A 26,034-nucleotide genomic window follows, 5' to 3' on the forward strand; every position below is an offset into this window, starting at 1 on the left:
AAGCTGGACACGATTTGGCAACGTGTTCTTGCAGCCCAGAAGGCCAACCACATCCTGGGCTGTATCAAAAGAGATCAAGGGAAGCACTTGTTTCACTCTGCTCTCATCAAGTCCCACCTGCAGTGCTGCCTCCAGATCTGGAGTCCTCAGCACCAGAAAGACCTGTTAGAGCAGGTCCAGAAAAGGGCCATGAATCAGGGGCTGGAGCATCTTTACTATGAAGACAGGCTGAGAGAGCTTGAGGGGTTGTTTGGTATGGAGAAAGTTCTGAGGGGAACTTACAGCAGCCTTCCAGTACCTAAAGGGGGCTACAAGAATGCTAGAGAAGGACTTTTAACAAGTGCATGTAAGATAAGGGATCTGCAATAGGACAAGGGGTAATGGCTTCAAACCGGGGAGGTTTAGATTAGATGTTAGGAAGAAATTCTTTTCTGTGAGGATGGTGAAGCACTGGAACAGGCTGCCCAGAGAAACTGTGGATGCCCCATCCCTAGAAGTGTTCGAGGCCATGTTGGATGGGGCTTTGGTCTAGTAGAAGCTGTCCCTGTCCACGACAGGACGTTGGAACTGGATGATCTTGAAGGTCCCTTCCAACCCAAATCATTCTATGATTCTATAACTTTCTACAGTTTTGCAAACTTCTCTCAGAAGCTGCTTCTGTTGAGACATATGTTCCTTCTTGTATGGTATCAGTATGAGTTACTTTAAGGAGATAATCTAAGGAGAAAATGACTGAGGAAAAGGTAGAATAATGAGAATCTGCACAGGATTCTTTAGCTTCTGTGCAGCTGCCCCTTTCTTAATCACAGAGATATTTGTAAATATATACACTACCTATATAAATTATAAACACATAGATATGTACATTTCAAAAATATAGGATTTATTATATTTATATCAAGAAACCCAGCTATTTATATGCACTATACTGCATATATGCAATATGCTGCAAATCTACACAGTGAAAAATTGGAATAATGAATACAAGCAATACAATTTGCAGACTTCTTATGAAAGTAATGCTATTCCATCTCATTCTTTCAAGTAATGACAACATGATTCTTCAACTCATACAGGATAAGACCAAGGCTGCCTGTGTCTTTCAAATTAGAAGTAGTATCAATTCATGCAAATCTTGCAAATTTCCTTTGTTGCATTATATTTCCCGATGAGAACTCAGAAAGAAGACAAAACAAGATGCTCTTATGAGAACAAGGCATTGAATAGCAACACCAGAAATAGGCACCTATGATACCGTACTCCTGAGTCACCGTTTCATGTAAGGAATTTTAATTTTCAACTATTGTTCGTATATGATAAAACATATTGGATGGTTTATTGTTTGTAAGTATCATAATGGAACCTTAAGTCCAACATTCTGCCTGACTTTCTCAGTGCTTTATTTTTTAGAAAATAATGTTTGTACACTAACATCAAACTATAAAGGAACTTATTAGTCATCACTGTAGGAATTATGTGGTGAAATTTTCCTCAAGTAAATACTATTACGTTCTGGTAGTAGGGGCATGTGTACAGTTATAAAAAAGAATGCTTTTTTTATCAAACATTGTGAATAACACAATATTTTCTCATTAGAAAAATCTAAAGATATATAATTATCAAAGATTAAAAATTATGTTGAGTGTCTGCTGAATTGTTCTTTCTAAACAATCTACTTTTCAGATTTAGCTTCTTTTTAAAAACAAGAATTAAGTCAGGCATAAGGACCCTTAGAGGTCATAGTTCTCTGAGTTGAGCAAAGCAACTGTTGGTTTTAATTAGGTTTACTGGTCCAAAGCATTGCTGAAAATCAGCTAACGAGATTCTTATGAAAGTATTCCTTATGTAAAATTATTTGATGGATATCTAGTATAAAGTATTTTAGCAATATTTTTGTTATGACAATAGATCCAAGATATGTTATGACAAAACAGCCATAACATATTTCATAACATAGGTCACAACATATTTGTTATGACAAAATAGCCATAATTTCTAATAATGTTTGATGATCACAAAAAGAATTCACAAATTACTGCTTTTAGCATTTTACTGCTTGTCTCCCAAACCACAAACAGCTTTCCTGATTGCTGTGCAGATCCTTGTAGGGTGTATACGAGCAAGCACACTTTTGTATGTGTGGTTTTAGTTTTTTTGTACATCCTCTTAACAACAAGAAGTAATGGTATTCATTTTCTCAGGAATTGAAAGCAACTGGGCCAACAGCATGAATTTCTAGAATTAATTACAATGAAAATATTTTGGTAAATATTCATTCACCTCTATTTTCTTTCCATGCAGACTGAGATTTTCATAGTTGTCTACAGAAGTTACTTGGCCTCTCTGAGGATTTCAATATCAGCTAAGTATCAAGCATCTCAGAGACGAGAAATCCCTGCTCTGAAATAAAATTTCTCAACCTTTTCAAGTTGTCTGTATGGGTTTCATATACAAACCCTACCATTAATTTGTATCTTTCGATTACAAACAGTTTAGAAGAAAGATTGTCTCTTCTGGGAAATAACATTAATTACTACTACTTCTCCTTCATAACAGAAAGAGTGGACTTGCTTTCAACCATATCAGAATCTAACATACTGGACATACAGCACAAGAAAATGTAGGCATCCCTAAGCTTCGCAATACGCTTCTGGTTCAGGCCTTAGGGATTGATATCAAATGGGATAATAGGGTTGGGTATGTGTAAACATTATGCTAAGGATTAAATACAGCTACATTAAAATCTACATTCACTACACATCTACTTCTAATATCTATAAAAGTTAAAAAAGCCAAAAAAGGCTCTCAGACATCACTGACATGCTGAGCTATTGAAGGATAGCTTGGGAAACAAATTGCCCTTTCTCAGCAAGCCTAATCAGGCCCAGCACAATGTGTGCCAATGTGATTAGGTTGCTTCCATACGTCGTAGTTTGAAAGCTCCCAAAAATCCAATTTCCAAGTCCCCACAATTTGCCTCAGTGTATGAGAAGTTTTCAGACAGACACAACTCAGTATGGGGGAAGGGAATTAATATTAAAATTACTAACACAATAAATATTATAATACATATATACATATATAGATATACACCAATTTTAAGTAAGAAAACTATAATAAAGAAACTTAAACTAAGGAATAAATAAATACACAGCATTCTACCATCCCTGGACCCTCCCACGTCAGTTCAGGAGAAGTTTTCAGGGCGATAGTTAAAGTCTCTCTCTCTCAATCCGGGTTTTGGGGGTCGGGCTGCACCCCCACCAACTGCTCGGCCTCTGTCGAGCAGCTCCTCCTGGACTGCAAGGGAACACTTGCTGCACCAGGTCTTCAACACGAGGTACAGGGAGTCAAAGTTTTTAAGTCTTCTTTTCCTGCTTCGTTGAAGGTTCCTCCCAGGGGGTAAGGTTCAAAGACTCTTCCATGCTGGATTCATTCTTTTCCCCCCAGGTCGCAGGATTTTTCTAGGTTTTGCTCGAAATTTCATTAGAGTCTGTTCCCATAAAAACGTGCTTGGTTTAGCTCTATGCCATATTCTAGGCCCACTCTGCTCTGTGCTGTGCGTTGCTGTCGCCGCTTCTTCACAGGGGCTCACTCCGGGCCAGGGCCGGATGGCCTTGGTCCATCGCTTTCACACCGGCGCCACGGCTGCCGCTCCAGCCTGTCCTGGGATACTCCGTGGCTGCTGCGGGGCTCAGCCAGCTCCTCACCACCTCTCCTCCTGCAGTGGGGTAAGGTGATGAGGCCGGCTGGAAAACTCCTGGGGAGCTTCTCTCTCGCTCCAGTGCCGTGCCTGCCCGCCGGGGCCCAGCTCCAGCCCCCGCTGGCCGCTCGGAGCTGTGCCGCCGCCCCCGCTGGCAGCTGGGGGGGGAAACGGCGAAAAGCTCCCGCAGCCCTGGCTGGGCCAGGGCAGCAGGGGCCCAGGGGCTCCCCCAAACTCGGGGGGGACTCCCCTTGGCACTTACATGGCTGCCCGATTTTCCAACTACGCCAGCAGCTTCCTCCGGCTGTTGTAATATGCTGATTTCACAGGGGTGAAACACAGCTCCAGTCGGTCCCACATCAGAAACTCACCTGGTGCCAACCACTTCCAGCTCCCCGGGGTGGGGCGCGGCTCAAACCACGACACCACGCTATGGCATCCTTATCAGCTTGTTTGGAACTAGCTTTGCTACTTGGTGTTGTATTGCACTATACTGGCCCACTACAGAGATGCTATCTAGAGGTCAGGAGCCAGAATGAGGCAGGTTTTAGTAACTGCTCTTTGATCCTGTGGTTTTAAAATAAGAGCTGCTATTGAGACATAACCTTGCATAGATATGAATAAGATAGTGTCCTCTACTGCCACAACAGTTCTCACTGAAATAATGTGGGTTTAATTTTCCAGGTTATAATATTACTCTTCTTAAAAGGGGATGTGGTACACTACTACAACGTCTGCATCTGGGTGAGCAGGAGTATTTCTGGTGCTCTACTTTTATTTCTTTCTCTTGATTGCTCCTTTCAACTTGTTCTGCTTAAACAAGTAGCTCAAATAAGGAGACGGCATTCTCTTAACTGCCTTCAGTAGGTAGTCACTGCTGTCCCTTCTTCATCTTGTGATGCCATTCCTAAGAAAGCTATTCTACCAGAAGTATTATGGTCTTGCAAATGTGTGTTAAATTTGGCATCCTCAAATAGTTATTTTTCTTTCTCATTTTCATTGATGAAATTTCCTGAGGAAACAGAATTGTATTTTGGAAAAATGACTTTGAAGACCTAACGATGATGTTTTATTCTATTGGTAACTTGTCTGTTTAGAATACCAATGGATGTTTTCTTAGATACTTCTCCGTGAAAAACTGGACTGAAATCACTAACTATCAAATAATCTTCCGATGCAATCTTTAGGACCAGAGGTCTTTAATTAGATTACGGGTCAAGGAATTTCTAGGCCATCAATATATTCTTGAATAATCTACTCTCATCATCTCACTATTAAATTACATACAGTATATAAAATATTTATCAGAGATCACCAAATATCTCAGTAATTCTTAAGGATAAAATTAATTAGGTATTCATTCAATCATTTCAGATTTAGTCAAAATTCATTACAAGAAGGCCAATAAATATTGCAATCAATCAGTAGCAATGATACTCAGCATTGTTATTATACAACCATATTTCTCCAAATACTTTTATAAATCTTGAGCTTGCTGCACAGATGCAATGACTACAAATGATACAGTAGTTGTCTGTCAACCCATAACTTCAACATAGCACCTGTACAACTAGACATTCTTCTAAATACAAAGTCATGCCCTACTTCAGATGACATGTCTACAATTTTAGATGACCTAGACTTTAGTTAAATAAAATATATAAGTGCTGGCCTTCTTAATTAAAAATTGCAACTTAAAAATTGCAACTTTTAATGTGATAGTTTGCAAAAGCTCAGGGCAAGGCTGAGATGAGTAACTGTGCAAACCTGGGCAGTAGTATACAAATGTACTACTGAAACATTTTTTAGTTTTGCAGGGCATGCATGTCTTCAACAAGCAATTTTTGGACTACTAAAAACAACCCACAACACTTATCACAGTATGACTGTGGTGGAACAAACCATCCTAGATTATCTCCTTACCATGGATATCATTATGGAAACCAATATTCCAACCTGTAAAGTGGAATTTTGTTATAATGCTACACAATTACATGGGCATTGAGGAAAAGAGGGGAAAATGCCTTTCACTGAAAGAGACTAGGAAAATTTAGATATGTCACACACAAATTCTTGAATGAAAAATTGTCCTGACTCCAAGTTTCTGGATCTGAATATCTAGGAAAAAAAGTCCTTCCTGAGATTAAATATAACTTTCTTTTGTCACACATTCATGAGAGATTTGCTTACTCCTTTCAGTACCAATGCCTCGTTGAAAATTTGCCAACCAAATATAAACCACACCTTAGTCCTTCACACCTTGCGAAAGTTGCTTTGGCTGCTGGTTCAGCATGCTGCTCTGCCAACCAGCTCACATTTGGAAAGTTTCTAAAATTCCAGGCCTCCATTTAATAATCTGTAATATGTTTGTATAAATACTATTTACCTCCCTGCCTTAAGTAATTTCTGTAAGACTACCTAAGACTTATGAAGAAGAGATACCGTATAAAGGTAAGAGTTTTTTATGTCAAAGATGGCTATCTCACTGAAAATACCCTCAGTAGGTTTTATTCGTGAATGTTGGTAGGGAAGGGTATGCTTCACTGCTTGAAAGCACAATGGCCCAGATTATCAAATGCATCATTAATCCATTTCACCTGAGCTAACAGATAGAAGGGAAAGAAAGGTGTTTTGCTCACATCTTACAGCCTGACTTAAATTTCCACTCTGGACACCACCTGATACAAAACATGGTTGTCAGGTCTGTAATACAGGTACTTAATACTAAGTATTAATTATCCCTAAGTATATGTGATAGTATCTGCTACAAATGACTAGTCCTAACATCTCCCTCAGGACAAAATATTCTCCTGGTGCAATAGCACTTAACTTAGGAGGTAGCTTCCTGTGGGTCTGTAGATGAATAACCAGCATTCGGTCACTGCTCCATTTCCATTAGACAAAAGACATTTGTTTGTGGTAGATTATACAGAGATGTGAGTCTGTCTCAGGCCAAAATAATTAATTTTTGTACATTCAAGATGTTCATACTGAAACAAATGCTAAAAAAAATTACAGTTAAATATAACTAAATAATTCTCAAATTTAGGAAAGACATAGAAAGAGACTGTGTTTATGAACCGGTGAGTAGAACATGCAGCTTAATTACCAGTTTCATTCAGGCCCTATCTGTAAGTCTACCTAAGAAAGACTTAAATAATTATGATTTTCTTTGTAAACAGCAGTGTCCCTGAGGTAATCCCATCTCCAGCACCTACATTGTTACTGTACTGAAGCAACATGCTCCTGATATAGACAGGCATATTGAAATTTCTTTATGTATTTTGATATGAATTGAAACTATGTCATGTTTCTCTTCTACTGGCAGCAGAGTCCCAGATCCTTGAGGCCAGTTCTGTGGAAGGTAGAGGATCACATACAGTTTGTATATTTTCTATCTTTGCATGTTGCCTCTGTATCAGTCCTAAAAAGATTTCAGCTGTGACCTGCAGAGGACCAAAGGTGAGGGACTCCTTTACTTTCTTGGCTTTAGAGGAAGGGGATGCTGTATTCCTCCTAGTTAAGATGACTGAAGACTGTGATGCACTCTATCAAGGCTTTCAAGTGGGATACTACTGCTGCACTTTCTGATAATTTTTACTGGGAAAACAAGTTCCTGAGGGAAGAACAAAGGAGGTGCTACTTTAACTTCATCAGTACTGAAACGCTCCCAATACAAAAAGAAAATACATTACCATCATTTTAAATACTGTGTAGAATGTTTAAAATCATGCCAAAAGCTGGGGAAAAAATGCAATGATAGTCCTAGAACAGACCCTTATGTTTATAATTTATTTTAAATATTTCCCTAGAGCTACTGTTTTGCGAAAGTTCCTCTTGCAGCTGTGACGGCTGAGGTGTCATTGGGCCTCAATGAATTGCACTGCATAATGATCCTTACCAAGTTCAGAGGACATCATTCACAGTTACAGTTACAGTTCTCTTATTATCCCACATGTGCCTCCACAGGAACATTCAGAGCACTTCCACAGCTCGGCTTTACCAGTCCACTCTTAGAATCATAGAATCATGTTGGTTGGAAAAGACCTTTGAGATCATCAGATCCAATCATAAACCTAACACTGCCAAGTCTACCAGCCTAACGATGCTAAGTTCAACAGATGCATCCTCACTCTCCTGCTGTGTAATGCCTTGATGTGGAAAAGATGCAAATGAAGGAAGAAGGCTCCTTATAAAGTGATGTACTGTACTCAGTGCCTTAAAGAAGCGGAGAATCTAACTACAAATATCTTTAGTATATGAAAGTGTAAAATTACTTGTAAGACCATCAGATATTGCTTCCTTCATTCAGACTTTGTCTTCATTTAAGTAGTCTCCTTGATAAAAATCCAAGGAGCAATATTAATTAATAGGACTGAAAATGGTGGAATCTTCTAGAAGAAGAACAAAGCTGATGTAAAAGGGGGGAAAAAACAACCATAAAATGAAATTTAGCTTTAAAGATTTTCAAAACGCATATTGTATTTACAAGTGTTCTTGTAATACATTTTTCAAAAACCCAATGTAGTCTCAGTAATATGAAACCTCTGTAAAGCATTCCTTACTAAATCTTGGAGCAATAGTGGAGAAGATTCCCTGGTGTATGTGGATTACAGAGAAGAGTGAAGAGATGAGTGAAGTGTAAATACCACAGTATAATTCACATATGGAACATTTTAATTGTGGGTAATAGCAGATTTTCAAATTTATAAGTCAGGGAATTGTGCTCATTTCTGAGACAGAACAGAATATATTAACTACCTTTGAAAAAGTATCAATATTTCTTCCTGTGCGGAGCACAGCATAGTAAAATGCAGTAAAAGATGAAAGCTCTTTGGTCCTTCTGTATGCTTAAAGATACCAGTACAGTGCCAATATGTTTTGAGGAAGAAATTAGACAGAAAAGAAATATTATTTGCCAAGATAGCACAATATCCCAAAACAGTGACATTGGGTGTACTAAGGACTACAAAAATATTTATTGTTCATAGTTCTACCCCACTGACTCTCAGGCCACAATAGATTCCTTTTGTCCCCTCTTCATTCAAGTGAAGTCATTAGTATGCAAACGTGTTTGATCTTGACACACACAATAGCTCTGTATTTTTAGCCCCCAATATCAGCGAAAGAAAACTGTCTGGGATTATATCACAGTATAGATCTTATGAGTCAGGACCAGACTGAATAACTGGAATCCCAGGAGTCATTTACAAGAGCCACTGAACTTCAGTCAATAGACCAGTGGTTTTGCTGTGCTCAATGGTTTGCTGTGGTTCTGCTGCCAATTGCCAGGTAATATTTCTTAGGAAGATTTCATCTCTTGGCTTCTCATTTATTGATGATAATGTTCATTATCTCTGGACTTCATTTCGGTTTGGAGCTATGTTTGCCTAATATTATCAGGCTTTTCTCTGACTTGAGTTCTGCTAATAAAAATCAAAAGTAAATCTACTGACCTGAATGCAATAGCCCCTGGGACTTAAACATGGTGCAGGGTGATATTTAGGTCTTCAACTACAGTTGAAGCCTGTAGTACTTTTAAAATTGAGGACAGCTAACTGTATCTGAGCAGCCTAGATCTGGATGTGAGTGGTTATCTCAGGCTTTGGTTTCAACTGAAACTAGAAAACTGTAGGGATTCTCTCTCTTCAATCTGTTCTTACAGAACCCATTTTTCTCAGTGGAGCAGCCCCAAGCAAATCAAGCAGATGACTCATCAGTAATTCTGGAAAGAAAGTGGAAAATTGTGTCCATTTTTGTTTTCATTTCAAAATGGCATTTAAGATAGATTAAAATTTAAAATTAAATAAAAATCTGAACACCCCACTACCCTACCACCCCCACTTTCAGGCTAGATTGAGCCATTCTGATGAAACCTGAAATATTTTACGTTCTTTTTAACCCTTCTAAACTAGAAAAAACCCCCACAAAGTCGTTAAACAGAAAATGTAAAAATAAAACACTTAAATATTATCCCAGCACTGTACTTTAAATTATTACTGAACAAAATTTGTCAAAATGGCACATTTTATATTTATATTTGATGCCATTTTCCCATCAGAAATCAGTGATGAAAAAAATGTCATTCAGTTCCGCTCATAATGCTAGAGGAGTTTATAGCAAAAGATTGCTAAATGAGGTAGTAAAATCTAATTATACCTCAGTCTTTAACATAAATTCAAATGCAACACTAGAATTCTTAGGAATGATTCTAGGTACATGATAGACTTCTTTCTCTGGAGTTCACTGCATTCACTGCTGATGAGGTCTCCAAGAGCACTTGCACTGGGACGGGTTCCAAGAGCCCAGCTAAGGGCTAGAAGCCTGATGTGCTAGGTAGTGGAGAAAGAAACGGCTGAAGTAGACCTTGTGTTTAAAAGACATAGGAAGCCCTCACACTGTCAGGACAGGCATATTCCAATGGCACAGAATAAAGTTCTGCTTCCACAGTGAATCTGTGCCTGAAAAAAGAAAGGAAGAGGACACTCCTTTCTTTAACTCTCTCTTCCCCCAAAGGTATATTCATGCATTGAGAGCATAAAACTTCCATTTATTCTGTACCTTTTAACTAGGAGTCTTTTTTTAACCTCTTGGGACACGGACAATTTGGCCTCTAGGTTGAGAGTTGCTGCTCAGCGGGGAAAATATAAAAATCCTCTGTCTACCATCATTCATCCTCCATTCCCTTCTGTGAAAATACTTGCATGCATCTATCACTTTATCCTAAATGACGCTCAGAAAACTCACTGATGACTAACGTGATAGTTGAGTCTGTGCATCTACCAGCCTCTCCTTCTTACCTCATCTTCCCTTCCCTGTCCCCTCAACCCTGGAAAAAAAAAAAAAGGAGGGGAAAAAAACCCCCAAACCTAAAAATACCCCAAACCTGTTTCTCAGATTAAAAAGAATGTTCATCTAGGCACATGTTTTGTCACCCAGGCTGCTTCACTCAGAAATGAAAAAATGTAAAGGTGTGTAAACAAAAAATAACCTCAAAAAAGGAATTAGCATCTCAAAAAAAAAAAAGAAAATAAGAAACTTATCAAATATGCATTTGTTTATCACAGTCAAGCTTTATGATTCAAACCTGATTCATATATATTTTATGAAGAGAATATCCATTGTGGTGGCAAAATTAAATGTATTTTGAAACTTGTATGTGACATTTATCTATCTGCTCTATCAGAAAAAAGTTGTCATATTCATTCAGACATATATTACTTTTTCAATTTCCTGTCAGTAATGTTTTTTTAATGTTCTTTAGGGGGAGACCACAGGATTTCTTATTTCTCACAACAAAGACCATAGTGCATTAGAATTATGTTGATGAGTTTATACCTAAAAAAGTTGCACCACCTTTTTTTTAGAGATGAACAATTTGCTCTTATCCATGAAAATCTTTTTTTTTTTTTTCTTAAGATACAGAGCCAGGTAGAGAATTATCAAGTCTTTTTTTCCTTCTTTTAAAGAAGTTCATCATACAAAACACAAAATTATGTTGCAATTTTATGATGATTCAGATTCTACTGTGAGCCACAAGAGATAACAAAGATAGAACAAGTATCAAAACTCCTTATCACATACCTTCCCTTCCAAGAGAATGATTTTGATAGAAAGTTTATATAAACACATTGCTCAAGAATAAACGGTGTTGTGCAGTAGGCAGGGCTAAAGGGTCATAGTTAGAGAAGAAACAGAAACCAATCAAGTTGAGTTAATTGACAAGATGCTACAGCTGCCATGCAGAAGACCGGCCAGAGAGGTGGAAAGTCGAGATGGCAACTTCTTTCTTCGAGTTGCTATTAAAGTGGCACTGTAGTAAAAACCCTATCTTGTGTCCCATAGGCTCAGTGCAAGTCCTGCAAGTGATGTTGAAGTGCAGTGGGTCAAACCCTGGGTAGAAAGGACAACTGATTCTTACGGGGTTTCTTTGATAGTAATTACACTATCCACAATACAGACTAAGGTACACTTTTTGATGGTAACAAATCAGAATTCCGTGAACAACATTCAAGTTTCATTCCTAAACAAATGCAGAATACTTGAAATCAAATTAGAGCATGTGCCTCCCCTTCTAAGCATAAATAATATCTAGGAATAAATAAAATATTTGGTAAAGTTGGCAGTAATTATGTTGGCACATCTTCAAAAGGCTGTTGATCAGTTTTACTTAGATATGTTCCTAAAATGTTTTGAACACCAGCAAATTAGTCTTTTTTTTAGGACAGAAATTCTTACATGATAAGACTATTTCACAACATTTGTGGCATCTGCTGCTTGGAGATGTGCCAGAAATACATTTACATTGGCCTGTGGTCTGAAGTTTTAGTGTACCCCTTTTACGTCCTAACCAAAACAGCAGGGTAAATGGCCAGAGAAATGTAAAAAGGAACCTGTCAAAAGGAGAGATGTCTTCCCCACTACTACTGGTTCAAAAGGGTTTTTTTTAAACCAGAAGAACCTCAGAGATTTAAAGTTTTAATTTATGCACAACTGATTTTTAAATAACAGCATGCTACAGACGGAATACTTAATCTTACTTGAAAGAAAAGATACTCATCATAAAGGTCCTCCCCTTCACATTAAAAATCATCATTTAGAGTATCAGTAAAGTATACTTTAAATAATGGAAACAGATACCATTACACTGGTCTTTGGGATGCTGCTTCTCAGTGTATTTGGGAAACACCAAGAAGCAAGCAAGCAAAACAGAGCACAATATTCACAAAAAATGAAGACTGCCTCTAGACTTGTCCTAAAATTAAGGCAGGACAGCCAGTGCTAAGTTCCACATGGCTGTTATCAGCTGCTACCAGGATCTGAGTTAAAACTGCTGTGATTACCATGGTGACTTTAAGGATAACATTACCAAAAGGACTCAAGTACCATTAAAAATAACTGGTGTTTCTTTGTCTAACTATGGAATTTATGTCATTTAACGTTAGACACCTAACATTAGAAGTTCAGTTGTAGACTGCCATTCAAGTTCTCTCCAGTCAATGTAGAGAGCGAGGAATGTCTGCAAGGTAACTCATCGAAGCCTAAAATGCATGCCTCAGATCAGTGAAATGTTCTATTCTTTGAGAGTGCCTATTTGTTTCAGTGATAACAGAAAACACAGACAACTAGCTTAGATTTGATGCAGCCTAAGTTAACTTTTGCATGGTTAAAATTAGGGAAAAGGAATTCCAGGTCTGGAGTAAAAAGAGATATAGGACTCTACTGAGGAGCAGTCTGGAGAAGAGGAGATTGAGGGGAGACCTCATTGTAGTCTAGAAGTTCCTTGTGAGGGTAGGAAGAGAGGCAGGCACTGATCTCTTCTCTGTGATGATCAGTGGCAGGACCCAAGGGAATGGCCTGAAGCTGTGTCAGGGGAGGTTTAGGTTGGATATGACAGAAAGGTTCTTCACCCAGAGGGTGGCTGGGCACTGGAACAGACTCCTCAGGGAAATGGTCACAGCACCAAGCCTGACAGAGCTCAAGAAAGTTTTGGACAATGCTCTCAGACACATGGTGTGACTCTTGTGGATAACCCTGTGCAGGGCCAGGACTTGGACTCGATGATCCTTGTGGGTCCTTTTAACTCAACATAATCTGTGATATTCTGTGAATTCTAATATTGACCTACAGTCTCTAGGTCACTGGGAAAACAGTTACCTTTTTACAGACCATCTGAAATTCAGCTGCACATAAAAGAAGGATAAAATAATTTTTAAAAAGTCTAAAAAATAAAATAAAATCACAGAGACTTTTTCCAGGAAAGCGACTCAACTTTTCTTTATTTCTCCCCTTGTGAGTTACTATTAAAATAAGACAAGGTTCTGATAACACCTCACTGGTTGAAAAGATGTTCAGCACATGCACAAAATGAAATCTGTTTGACCATCCCTCTCTATTACAAACATAAACACAGAGATGATTCACTTAAATTACTTCAACTTGACTGGTAATATCTTGACACATTTCACTGGGGAGGGTATAACTTACAGAGCTCTTAAAAAGTAAGTTTAAAAAAAGGACACAGCGATGACTGTGGACTGAAGATTTATTAGAAAGATTCCCTAACCATCTCTTGGAAGTAAAATTTCCATTCTGTGCAAACTCAGTGAGAAATTGCTTTCTTGACATGATGCTCATTTATCTCCCCTCACTCTGTGTTCTTTGAGGTCTCCTTTTGCATCATTTGTTGGGTAGAATGAAGCCGATTTAAACATTTCTACATTTGTGCTGTTGCCAGAGACCATAGTGATTTAGTGAATCAGGCATGCATCATTCATGTTTGTTCCTTCTTTTCACTGCATATGATTTTAAGGAGAAATAAAAGGCAAGAGGGAGCCAAGGGTACAACTTGCCTCAGTAAATGTTTCTTGGTAGGGGCCCTTTCCAATGATGGATCAGGTTATGAGAATTTGAGCTTGATTCAGTAATATTTAACATATATATTTTTATTTGTATTCAGAAAAGAAGTCTTTTGTCATAGCATACTTGTGGCATTTTGTTCTCTCAACTTACAGGATGTAATACATTGTTGATTAAGGACTCCCATGTAAGCAAAGCTCTAAATATTCATCGTTATACATAAAGAAGCATGAACCTATCTGAACAGGCAAATTACTAACAGTATTTCTAGGTCAGTAGTCTCATATTAAGATTCTGTATAATTACCCTTCCAAAAAGCATGTCTAGATTTTATCCTGTACTCCTTTCCAACACCTTATTAGACTCTTATAAAAACACAGTTTGTGTTTGCAATTTCAGAACATTTTCAATCAGCTCTTGGACTTCATAGATGAGAATCTTATCAGGGCTTCCTATGCCTTTCTGTATGTGGGGAACCAAGCATCAGGTAGTTTTGTTCTCTTTGGACATTTGTGAACAAAAATGAAAATTAAAAATCGTAATTTTTCTAAGCAGTCATCGAATATTTAATCTCAATACCCAGGCAGGTTTTTGTCTTGGCTGTTGTGGCAAAAATTCTCAGATGTGAAAGAGAAGGATGTGACACTCTTTGCTAATGCCAATTACATGCTCTTCTCGTTCAAAGATGGTGACCTTATGATTTATCCAACCTCTGTGTGCATTGGTTCTTAAATTTTCTGCTTTAGCTAAAGGAGCGCCTTTCAACAGTGACAATAAAGAACAACTGTTTTCAAATTCATCTGTCTATTTGACATCAAAGATAGGTGACTGTCTCCTACATGTGTCTCTACCTGAACAGTAGGTGTGACGGCTGGGACATTTCGATGTATCAGAGTTAGGAGAGACATACTCCCGGGTATAAATATAGACTATCCAGTAGAACAACGTATAGATTTAAACATATGAGTGATGCACTGTAGTTGCTAAGAATTGTAAGAGACTGTAAATACAAACCCCATACATCAGTAGCTGTACAATTAAATTTAACAGATGTATAGTGCAGATTCCAGAAGATGGGGTTTGAAATACCTAAAAATGGAAGCCATCTCCCAGCACTTTGGAGGGCTCTGTGGAGGTGATGTTCATCAATGTGAGAGATATCTCAAGAAAGAGGCAGACCATGCCATCCTGTGGGCAGATGCTGGGAAATCTTTTCCACACAGTTTTACTAAAAAACCTTAGTTTTCTTGACCTTCTAATTACTTCACTTTGGCCTCCTGTGCAGAACTGTCAGTAGTACGAGTCTACATAATACGTCCTAGTAGTACGTATGGGATAGAGTGTTAATACACCGTATCTTTTAACTCTCATTTTGCAGTCATTCAATAATACTTATATCCTGGTGAGAAATCAAACCCTTAGAAAAATACAGGCCTGATTTTACATCCCATAGGTTAATATGGGGATTAAATTAATAGAATGAAGACAATTATGACCTATGTACAGTCATGATTACACACTTCTAACATTACACTTGAGACAGATCCCAAAGACAGAAGCATGACTCAAGAAGTTAATTAAAGTATTTATAATTTCACTTTCCTGTGAGTAATTTTATCTTCTATGAGGACATGAACACAAATTTCCAGGTAAGCATGTGTGCACCTGTGTATGTGTATATATACACACATGCATGTCTTCACATAAGTGGGAAGCAATTCAGTTAAAAAAAAGATAGATATCTGCTCTATTTGAAATGTTTTAGGATTTTGTCAGGATATGGCAATAAGACATAAAGGAAAGAACATTTTTCTGGATTGGCTATGGGAGAGCTAAAGGAGTATTGTACCATGTCTAAAATGGGACTAAATACCTATGTTTAACTAACTGAACCCCAGATACAGTGTGTGGCAAAGAACCCTTGGCAGGAAAAGAAAATGGTAGAGATAGGGGAAGTAGGATAGAAACGAGGGAATTGGATACCTTGGGGTGTCTGAAGATGTGTCAACAACATTGGCACCAGATATCTGTTCATCAGTACTCTTGTTTTTATATGGGTTCCTCTTATGGAAGGAACCGAAAGAGAGAAAGCAGAACAGATGAGAACAAATTTAGACTAATAAGAAGAATTGAGAAGGAAAGAAGAGGGAAATTTTATCATGGCAACTGGTGTTGATTCCCCCTTAAAGATAGTACACTGCATGAGTCCGATATAATTTTTTTTCTTTGAGGCTGTCTATTTGTGCTATCAAATAAGACATAGCTTAATGCACAGGCCTCAAAGAAGGGAGTGGATTAGTTCTCCAGAGATGATGACTAACAAGTTAAAATTAAACTTTTTTCAGTTGGGCTGCAGTGACCTATTTATACAATTTCTTTTTTGCTAGCTAGCTTTTTTTAACATTACAAGGTGTACCTGGCCTCTCTCATCTCTCTCTAAACTGTCTCCCTCATGTCCTGATCACTCTCTGATCTATTTTTCTATCTGCTGGGTGAATGCTAATATGACATATCCAACCTCTAAAACAAACCATTTATTTTGAAACTTGGCTATGTCAGAGTATTTGATGCGTCAAACATGAAAATGAATGTATATTTGGATATTGGGTACATCATGTCTTGATATTAAATTATCCTCTGAAAAATGGATTGATTTTTAAACTGGCAGGATATATGTATTTCTTCCTCGAATCTCTAGCAGGAAGCTAGACATGAGGATAGTCTAGGAAAGGTTCTCTATGAAGCTGAAACAGAATTGCTCAAGGGCTATGAGTGTTTTCTTTATATTAATAAATTCTTTTTTGTGCTTAAGGAAAGAGATTCTGTCATTCTCCTTCCATTATTATGTGACAATAATACATTAATCTTTTATGAGAGATACTTATCCTAGAGATAATATTTAATTAATGTGCAAAGAAGGAAGTTTAAGTGAAAAAGGTACTTTAAAAATCATATATATTTAATACATTGGCATAGATATTTCAAAGTCCTTTTTTTCTTTTTGATATCTGTGCCATTTGCGTACATACACGTGGAAGCCTACCACTGACAGCATCTGAAGAAAAATGACAAACTGAGATATACTTTTAGAAAGATAGATTGAGTGTCCATTCATGGTTAGGACTGTGATTTTTTTCTGCTTGAACTTTCTCTGTCACTGTTCACAGATCAGCACACAGGAAAAGACACAGCACAATTCTTTGCAATACTCAAGATTCAAACCAGAAGACAGAGAATCCTTCCTCTTACAGGACAATGCCAAGTGTGCTATTTGGAAGCTTGTGATTCTGCATGCAGAAGCCTATGGGTCTGCATCTGGCTGCTTATCACTAAAAATGTGATGCATGAATACATCTCAGTTGTTGGCTTACTATCAAATGAGTCAATCAAATATTTCTGCAATTTTCTCCTCATTATGTGAACACTGCACGGGGAAGACATATTTCTTAATTTTCAAATTCTTCACAAGATATTGGAAAAATATCTGGACTCCTCATCCTTTCAGATTTTGAAACAAATACTGCACTGAAAGCATGGCTACACCAAGTTTTCTCTCCTCCCCTGTATCTTTAAGACATACACATACAGATGCCAAGACTGCAGGCCAATGGCCTTCATTTATACATGAAGACACAACTTCTAAGAAATTCCAAACCTCACCAAAACAGCAGGAGTGCTGTATCAGTGAGTCAAGGGCCTTAAATATTTAGCATTTTACATTAAATTACACTTTGACAGAATGATATGGCTTTTTTTGCCCTTTGCCCGAAAATGCTTCTTGGTTGGGATAAAATAGATAAAATCTAAATAAGACTAAGCACCATGTTACACAAAGAACTGTAATCTGAGTTTTTTCAGAAATGGTGAGGCACATTTGGAAACATAACTCAAACAAATTCTCAGATTTGGTCCACTATTGCCACTGCTTTCCTACAGCCTTTATATAATCCAATCTGCAGAGCATTCCCTCATAGAATGGAGAAATCCAAAATTAGGAATAGTCTTGGATTCCACTCAGATGCGAGTCTCATATAGCAGGATTTCCATCATCTCTGTTTGGACAATTATGTAGCCTGAAATTGTTCTCGACTTTGTCCACTCCTGAAGGCATGCAGTGATGTAATACTCCTGAGCACGACAATTCCACTGTTTGGGAAACATTAGTAACATAGAAAGCACTTTTCTTGGCACCACCTACACGCATCAACTCTGTCCACTGCTCTGCTTATGTCATCTTGATGAATTTTCAATGCCCTTAGGAAAACTTCAGCCTTTGCCCTCAAGTTCCTCTGTGGGCTTTGTCTCCAGGAATCTAAATGGCTAGCTAATGCTCCTGGATGAAACCTATAATTACCAAATTCAGTCTTCCAGGATAATAAGTCAAACTTTCTCTGTGCACAGCAAAGTTTACTTTAAAGGGAAAGTCAAGGACTTGGAATGGATTCTAACAGTAGTGGAGGAACACTCCTGGGTTTATCACCTCTGGCTTCACCACATTCTACTGTAAAAGCTAAGTACACTTCTGTTGTCTACCTTTCTCTGATGCAAATATAAGCAATATGCATCCTTAAGAAGCCCCTTCATCAAGATTTTAAAACCCAAATGAAAACAAAACTCTAAAAGAAAAGTCAAACAAACAAAAAAATTCCTAACAAAGACAGATAAAATCAAATGCCCTTATCAAACATGTGATGCACTAGTTTACAAGTTTGTTCTGGGAGGAAGACCAGTTTGTGGCTATCACTAGTTATGTTTCTTAATGCATTACTGAAAGGTGCTAAGATATGATAATAAGGAGAGCAGTGTAAGAATCTCTGTAGAGCAGAAAGATTTCATTGACTGTGATGTATGTCACTGGTGATAAATGAAAGTTTTCTGTGCTTACAACCACCTGGTGATGCTAAGGTAAATGGATTATAGGAGGAGTAGGATCTTCTTTTACTTACTAGTTAGCTTTCATGAAAATGGTATTTAGCTTGAACTAGCAGTTTGTTTGGTTTTCACCTCCATGCAAAAGCAATTAAGAAGGCAATGACAAAAGGACAGATATGTCCTGTATTTCTGACTTGAAATAATTAATTTAGAATAGTAACATTTTCAAAACTACCTAAATGCTTCAGGCTTTTAAGACTGTCTTCAAAGTATATTTACTCCACATAATACAGTGTGTTAGCAAGATCCCAGAGGTAATAACTAATGAGCTAGATCCCATGTCACCTTGTTGAGAAGCAGAATTAATTAGTTCAGCCATAACAACACACTACCAAGGTTTTTGGCTTCTGGATTCTGTGCTAGTATGGCACTGAGACATATAAATGAACTGTCTCTGGCAATTTGCTTGCAATGCTCTGTTACAGTGCACAGACATGCCTTCAAGCACTAAGACACATAACACTGATTGAAGGAAACTCAGGCTTTTACAGGTATGAAAGTTGCTTTTGAAAATAAGACTTGGGCACCTCTGAAAAAAAAATCTATGTCCAAGATAGTATCTTGGGCAGAGATCCAGGCAAGAGGCTACAATCCAAAGTGTGAAGTTTAGTACTAAAAGTAAAATTTGTTGCAAGTTAGATGAAAGAAATTTCAGTGACCTTTCTGGATAGATTTGGATCATTTTCAAGCCTGATAGAAGTTTCATTATACAATTATCCTTTCAATTTATCAGTGATCACTGCCTAAAATAGACAAAACAGGCTGGTTGGTTCTTGTTTTGGCATAGTCACTCTGCCCCAGTCCATTTCCGTTTCATGAAACTACTAATTTGCATGACTTGAGAGTTTGGTCCATGCATTTTTACATTTATGCCAACATGGCTACAATTGAGGTTAGATAAATAGTGCAATAAAGATAGATAAATATGTTAGATAAATAGTAAAAAATAAAGACACAGTCAGCAAAAATATGTTAAAAGAATTATTTGTCTTTTGATTTAAATTCACATGGGAGGTAATTAAACAAACAGCCTTCTACATGGAAAGCTATGGGGAGCAAAACCAATGGAAAAAAATCTTCCCTTATAACTGATCTTTTTTCAGAGTATGTGCCCTTTTCTTCCTGCAAATGGCAAAATACTGCATGTATTCAGCACAGTGAAACTTTGAGGGGGAAAATAGAGAGTCAGATTCCACCCACCAGAAATTCAATACATTAATATGAATGTCTGTCAAAACAGAGTCTCCAGGCAAATAGTTTTCCAGGGACTGTTCTTAAATGCTATTATTGTTTGACTGTTACAGTCCCTCCCCCTAACCTCTCACTCAAAATGTGCCTCTTTTAATTTCTCGGGCTTCTCATGAAATATCCTTAATATATACCATTCTGATACCACCAACTCAGATTTCTCAGATGTCTGTCTTAGCCCTGGGAAGACATTGTTAGCAGTTACTATTTAAATAACTATTGTTAATAATTTTGTGAACACTGTTAGATACTGTGAGGGCTAAAATATTTGTGGTTATCATATATTAGAAATATATAGGTGAAACAGATGCAGAAATGATTATAAGAAAGAGAAAACAGAATTAAGAGAAAAGGCTAATAGACGTCGAACATGTGAAGAACAGCATGAATTGCACATATTCAGAAGGGCTCTAAGGAGTGTTACACATTATAGGGCTTTGGAGCCCCTAGAATTTTTGGGAGAGCTAAAAAATCCCCCAAACCAAAAATAGCCCAACAATCAACATCTTCCTTTTAAGTCTGATGAGGAGTTTCACCTTGCATTCCCGGTGGTACTTGCCAATTTTATTGGTTAGTGTTAAAAAGAAAACTAAGTCAGGTATGAGTTTCTGCATATCTTCTTGCATATGACTGCTAATTCCGCAATACTAACTTTGTACTTTTACCTGTAGCTATTGAGAAGTTCTTGCATCTGTGGTTGTAGAGAATTGAAAGTTTTATAAACAATTTTGTGTATACATACCACTTACTCATCATACCATGCCCTCCCAGCAAGAAAAAGGAGGAAAAATTGTGGAGTTGAAAAAAAAAACAGAAAAAAAAATAAAATTAAAAAAAAAAATCAGTGTATTAGTTTTATCTATGCATGAAATTATACTATTGTCACTGAATACATACTACAGGGATTCAACAGAAATGGTATAAATCCTTGCAAAGGTATACGTTTCAGTATTAGAATATCTGACTTCTATTTAGCTGAAACAAAACTGAATAAAAAATTTAATAACTAACCTATTAGCTACTTTCTGTGTGGGAACGAAGCATTCCTAGCACCGTGGCCTATTGTATACTTTCCAGATTGTGGCCTTGGCCACTTAAGCTAGAGACAAGATAACTGTTGTGCTTAAATTATAAAGTTAGTTTGCAAATAGTTGTTATCACTTCAGAAAAAAGTAGTTACAGAAAACAGTGAAAATAATAGTACCTACATGTATACATGTAATAGTTGGGAATACAGAAATTTCCTTCATCATAAAAGATACTTTAGCACTTTCCAAGCCAGTCCACAATGAGGACAATGCTATCTTTTAAATCCTGTCCCTGTTGTTATTGCACATGACATACTACATTGTACTGTACAGTGTGTGGTGATGAGAAATTCCCTGCTTATTTAATTGTGATCCTTCAATGAATTTGAAAGGGAGCACTTTATTTCCATTTCTTTAATTTACTAGTTCTTTAGCTGATGATTTTATTAACTCTTGTATTTGAGAACTGATGCTTAACAAAAAAAGGAGAAGAAAAAAAGGCCCTTGGCAGTATTGTGAAGGCCTGGAACTGAATAATGCACTTTAATAATGAGGAATAGAGCTATGGCTTTTGCTGATGGCTGTGACCGGCTCTGTGACCTGATTATGTCGCAGAGTGTCAGCAGCTGAGACACTACAAAAGGGAGCGCATCCCATCAAATCTATCTCCATTGTAATCACTCGCACTGCTGAGAGGCTTGTTAGGAGCAGGGAATCCATCAGGCCTCATTAGCACCGTTTACCATCAAGAAGCATAAAGAGCAAACGTGTACCCTCTAATCAGAATAATGAGAACCAAAGTACTCCTATTATCTAATTGGATCAACAATGCCTCTCTCCCTATTTAGTTTCCTGAGCTACTTGTGGACTACAACCCTCAAAAATTAGTTATTTTTTGTTAATTGTCAGGGTGGAGCTGTGCTCAAGGTTTTTCTTATACAGAAGGTTTTCACATCTTAAGAGCAAGGCACGGGCACAATGAAGGCCAAGTTCTTTCAGGGGCATTCTTAGATTATACTGATGCAATCCCAGTTAATTCACCTAATACTTAGATTTTTCTATTAATCTATCAGGAAATAAACTTTATTGCACCCGCAGTTAAAATGTATTTAATCCTGTTGAAGTCAAGAAACTTATATGAATGCAACTGATGACAATTAAGAAACCAGATGCAACAACCTTGCTCTCATATTTCTGTGGCTCTTTTCCTAAAAAATATTACAAAACCAACCAAAGTACACATTTCATATACTTTATAGATATATAAAACCCATGCAAAACTTCTGCTATTTTCTTTCATTTGTAAAACCATTATGAAAAAAAGACATATTAGGTTATTAAATCTCTGAAGAATTCAAGTGCAGCAATGGCACTTGAATCCTGCTATAAGGGCGGGCTGAAGCTGAGCAGGTAGACAGTTTCTCTTGGAAATCAGTGTATCTACTGACAGGGTGCAGCCTGGCAAACCTACTAACCCGGCCTTTAAATTTAAGATATGAAAGCCCAGTCCTGCAAATGCTTTCTGGAAAGTGCTGAGGGCAAATAGAATGTAAGCAGTGTTACATGGGCCAATAGCTCTTCATAATATGCCTCTGAAATGAAAATTTGATTTAGAGTCCTCTACCGGCACTATATCAAATTAATCAGGTGATCTAATCATATTATTTCAATGGATTAGATCTCTTGGTTACTTGGGAAGCTCTGGTATTACAGTTCATATTACCATCCAAAGCAAAAGAGGAAAAATAAATTAACATACTATAACTGTGAATTCAATAATTAAATTAATAACAAATATGTTATATAAATTATTGTTAACATATAGAATTTTGTTACTGTAATTGTAAGAACTTCTTGACTGTTGGGAATTAAGGCCATGCCATATGTCATTTAAAAGATCATTTCCCTAAATTTGGCATAGGATCTTGCTTTTGGCCTATAGCTTAATGTCTCCAGGGATTACTGATCACCATATATTTAGCCAGACAGATGGACTTTTACAAGCCTTGAATTTCTGTAACAGAAGCAGCATGTAATTACAAAGAATACACATAGAAACATTCTAGTAAATCATCCAGCTTCATATTTTCAGGAGTGAATTTTGGGTGTCACACTTGTGATTCTTCGAAAGGGTCAATTGTTAAAGGACAGATTCTTAACATATGATGCAAATCTGGCTCTTTAATGACTCCAAGGAGATTATTCAGTAATGGAGTGTTCCAAATTACTATTCAGTTAAGCTTCCAAATTTGAAGAAACCCTTTCAGTTCTTAAGTCCTATAATTTTATTAATTTTAAGGAATGTAATTTAATTTATGGAATGTAGTTTAATTATACTTTATAGTCCTGTTTTAAGACAGATAGCCTGAGAATTGGGCTCTAAGTAATATGAGTTTATGCTGAATATTATAAAAATGGATGTTATATTACACACTATTATCAATGTCTACCTATATTACGGCAAGGTCTGAAGTACTGATTATAAACCAAGGAATATTGTAAAAAGAAGTAACAAAAAGAAAACCTTTACTTAAAAGAACTAAACAAACAATTAGATGCTGTAATTTTATCCAGGCATATAGAAGATTCTTCCTTTCTCTTCCCTTTCTCTGCAACCTGTGGAATTATTGGACTTTACATTATGTCTGGAATAAACAAGACTTAGCCTGAGGGAATCAATAGTTTCGTTCAGTGATATCTTCACAGTAGTATTTTTTTTAAACATAGGCCACACATTGCCTATGTTTTCTGTGGAGAACGTGTAAAGGAAAAGCTATAAAAAAACTAGTCTGTGTTTTTATCTTCAGCTCTTACAATGAACATCTTTGGTGTCAAGTGCCTCATGTGAGTGGCGACTGGGAACCATTTCTAGAGCACAGACAGAAACAAGCAGGCTTCTATGTTGGAGCTGATCTAACTGTGAGTTATGGGTATTATAACCAACTTTTATTCCAAACCAATACCCCATCCCTCCAGAAATCTTAATAGGCTTTTGAGAGCCTCCATTTAAAGCTGGCTGCATAAAATGATCCTTTGATGAAAAGGGATTGAAACAAGGGTTAAAGTAGACATTGAAAGGTTATTGTAGAGGGCACATTGTTCATACAATCCTCCTTTAATATGTGTGGTGTGCACCTGCGATAAGATGATTCATTAGATAAGGCCTCACTTTGACAAGCTCCATCGTTCAACCCTCGGGGTAGTGATGGAACAATTCTGCACCCACCCAGTAAATATAAAAAGGTCAGCATTTTTTTTTTCCTGGGACTTGGATGGTGATAGTGAAGCTCAGGAAGCATCTTTGTTTATGTGCTATGTTAAAAAAAAGGGGGGGTTTCCTATAAATTGTTGAGTTTTATTTTTTAATGGGCCAAAATAAAAAACATCACTGCTGTTCCAATTAACTGACACGGTGACAGAAATTATCAGGAAAAAAGCTGCTCTTAATTTTTTTCTCCCCACTAGTAAACAGTAAGAGTAGAAACTAAACTTTAGATTCACATATCATCCAAGTTGCATAATTTCAATAAATATTTTCCAGGGCCTAACATCCACATAAACACTGTGGATATCACTGTATGCCCAATTTGTAGCATTTAGAATAATGACATTCAAATTACTCAGTTACCAGGTACAGTCATAAGTTATATTGACAGATTTGTTGCAGTGAAACAAGTAATTGTGTTAATTTTAGTCCTAGTAAATGCCATAAAGAGTGACAGTGGTCACAATCTGTAAGCCACTTAAGCATGCTGCATCAAAGCAATTATTTATATATATATGGATTCAGACGCATATCTTTCTGCATCATACTAAGACTGAAATTGAAATACTTTGAACAAATAAACAGTTCCAAAATACAGATAATGCACGATCTCTGTCTTAGATGCACTAACACTTCAACATCATTAAATTTTCCTGTTTGCAAAATTTTCTTTAAACCAAGAAACTCTCCCAAATTTGCATTTACAGGCTGGCAGATTCATTACAAATTGCTTAACATAAGATAATAAGCAAATGAGAAAGCCAGCTAAATCCATCCCAATACTTCATTACAATTTGTGTTCCTTTACTTAAAACATTTAATACCTTTTTAGAAATGAAGTAATACAGAAATGATACAGAAATGCAAAAAAGTGTAGCACAGTACCACTTTGATACAGTTGTCTGTTATTAGGCATATATAAGTGGAAGAAGGCCGCTGGTATGTTTGCTAAGAATCAGAGGATTGCTGGACTTTTAAAATACCACAGTATTGCACTATTGTGATCTTTTCAAAGGCTTGAATTGAAATGAAACAAACCCTAAGCCTTTTCTAGCTTGAAAACACCTTCTAACAGTTCCTAACTTCCTTCCAGTTCTCAGACTTTCCATTTCTTACCTTGTCTGGCAAATCAATATTTATTTTTCTTCAATATGTGCACTTTTAAATTGCTGTCATACGACGGAACTCGTTTTTGTCCCAAGATCAGCCTGCCATCAGAATTCACTGTTTGCTCCATCTTCCACTCACCTGTCCTTGTGCATTAGTGACGAGTTGACCTGTGACCCCCTGAAGACTGGAGAGGGCATTGCCAAAGGCCTGGGAGCTTGCTATTGAGCCCATGGCTGCTGCTGCTGCAGCGGCTGCTGCTTGACTTGCTAGTGGATTATTAACCAGCTGAAAAAAAAAAAAAATCATGATAAAACCCACAATAAACAAAGAAACAAGAGTGCTAACTGGATAACATAAGAGGGGTTGCACAATCACTTTTATGTTATTTT

At 37.2% G+C, this 26,034-nt stretch overlaps 1 protein-coding gene across 7 annotated transcripts in view; it reads right to left on the bottom strand.

The window, feature by feature from the left end:
• POU6F2 (POU class 6 homeobox 2) overlaps positions 1-26,034 on the bottom strand; it is a 353,312-nt gene that overhangs the window by 32,891 nt on the left and 294,387 nt on the right. For all 7 annotated transcript variants that reach the window (XM_027655870.1, XM_027655869.1, XM_027655873.1 and 4 more), the window contains one exon: positions 25,784-25,930. In XM_027655870.1, the coding sequence (XP_027511671.1) occupies positions 25,784-25,930 (147 nt within the window). The remainder of the gene's footprint in view (positions 1-25,783; positions 25,931-26,034) is intronic.

The sequence above is a fragment of the Corapipo altera genome, unplaced genomic scaffold, assembly GCF_003945725.1.
Source record: "Corapipo altera isolate COAL_440 unplaced genomic scaffold, ASM394572v1 59, whole genome shotgun sequence".
Lineage (NCBI taxonomy): Eukaryota > Metazoa > Chordata > Aves > Passeriformes > Pipridae > Corapipo > Corapipo altera.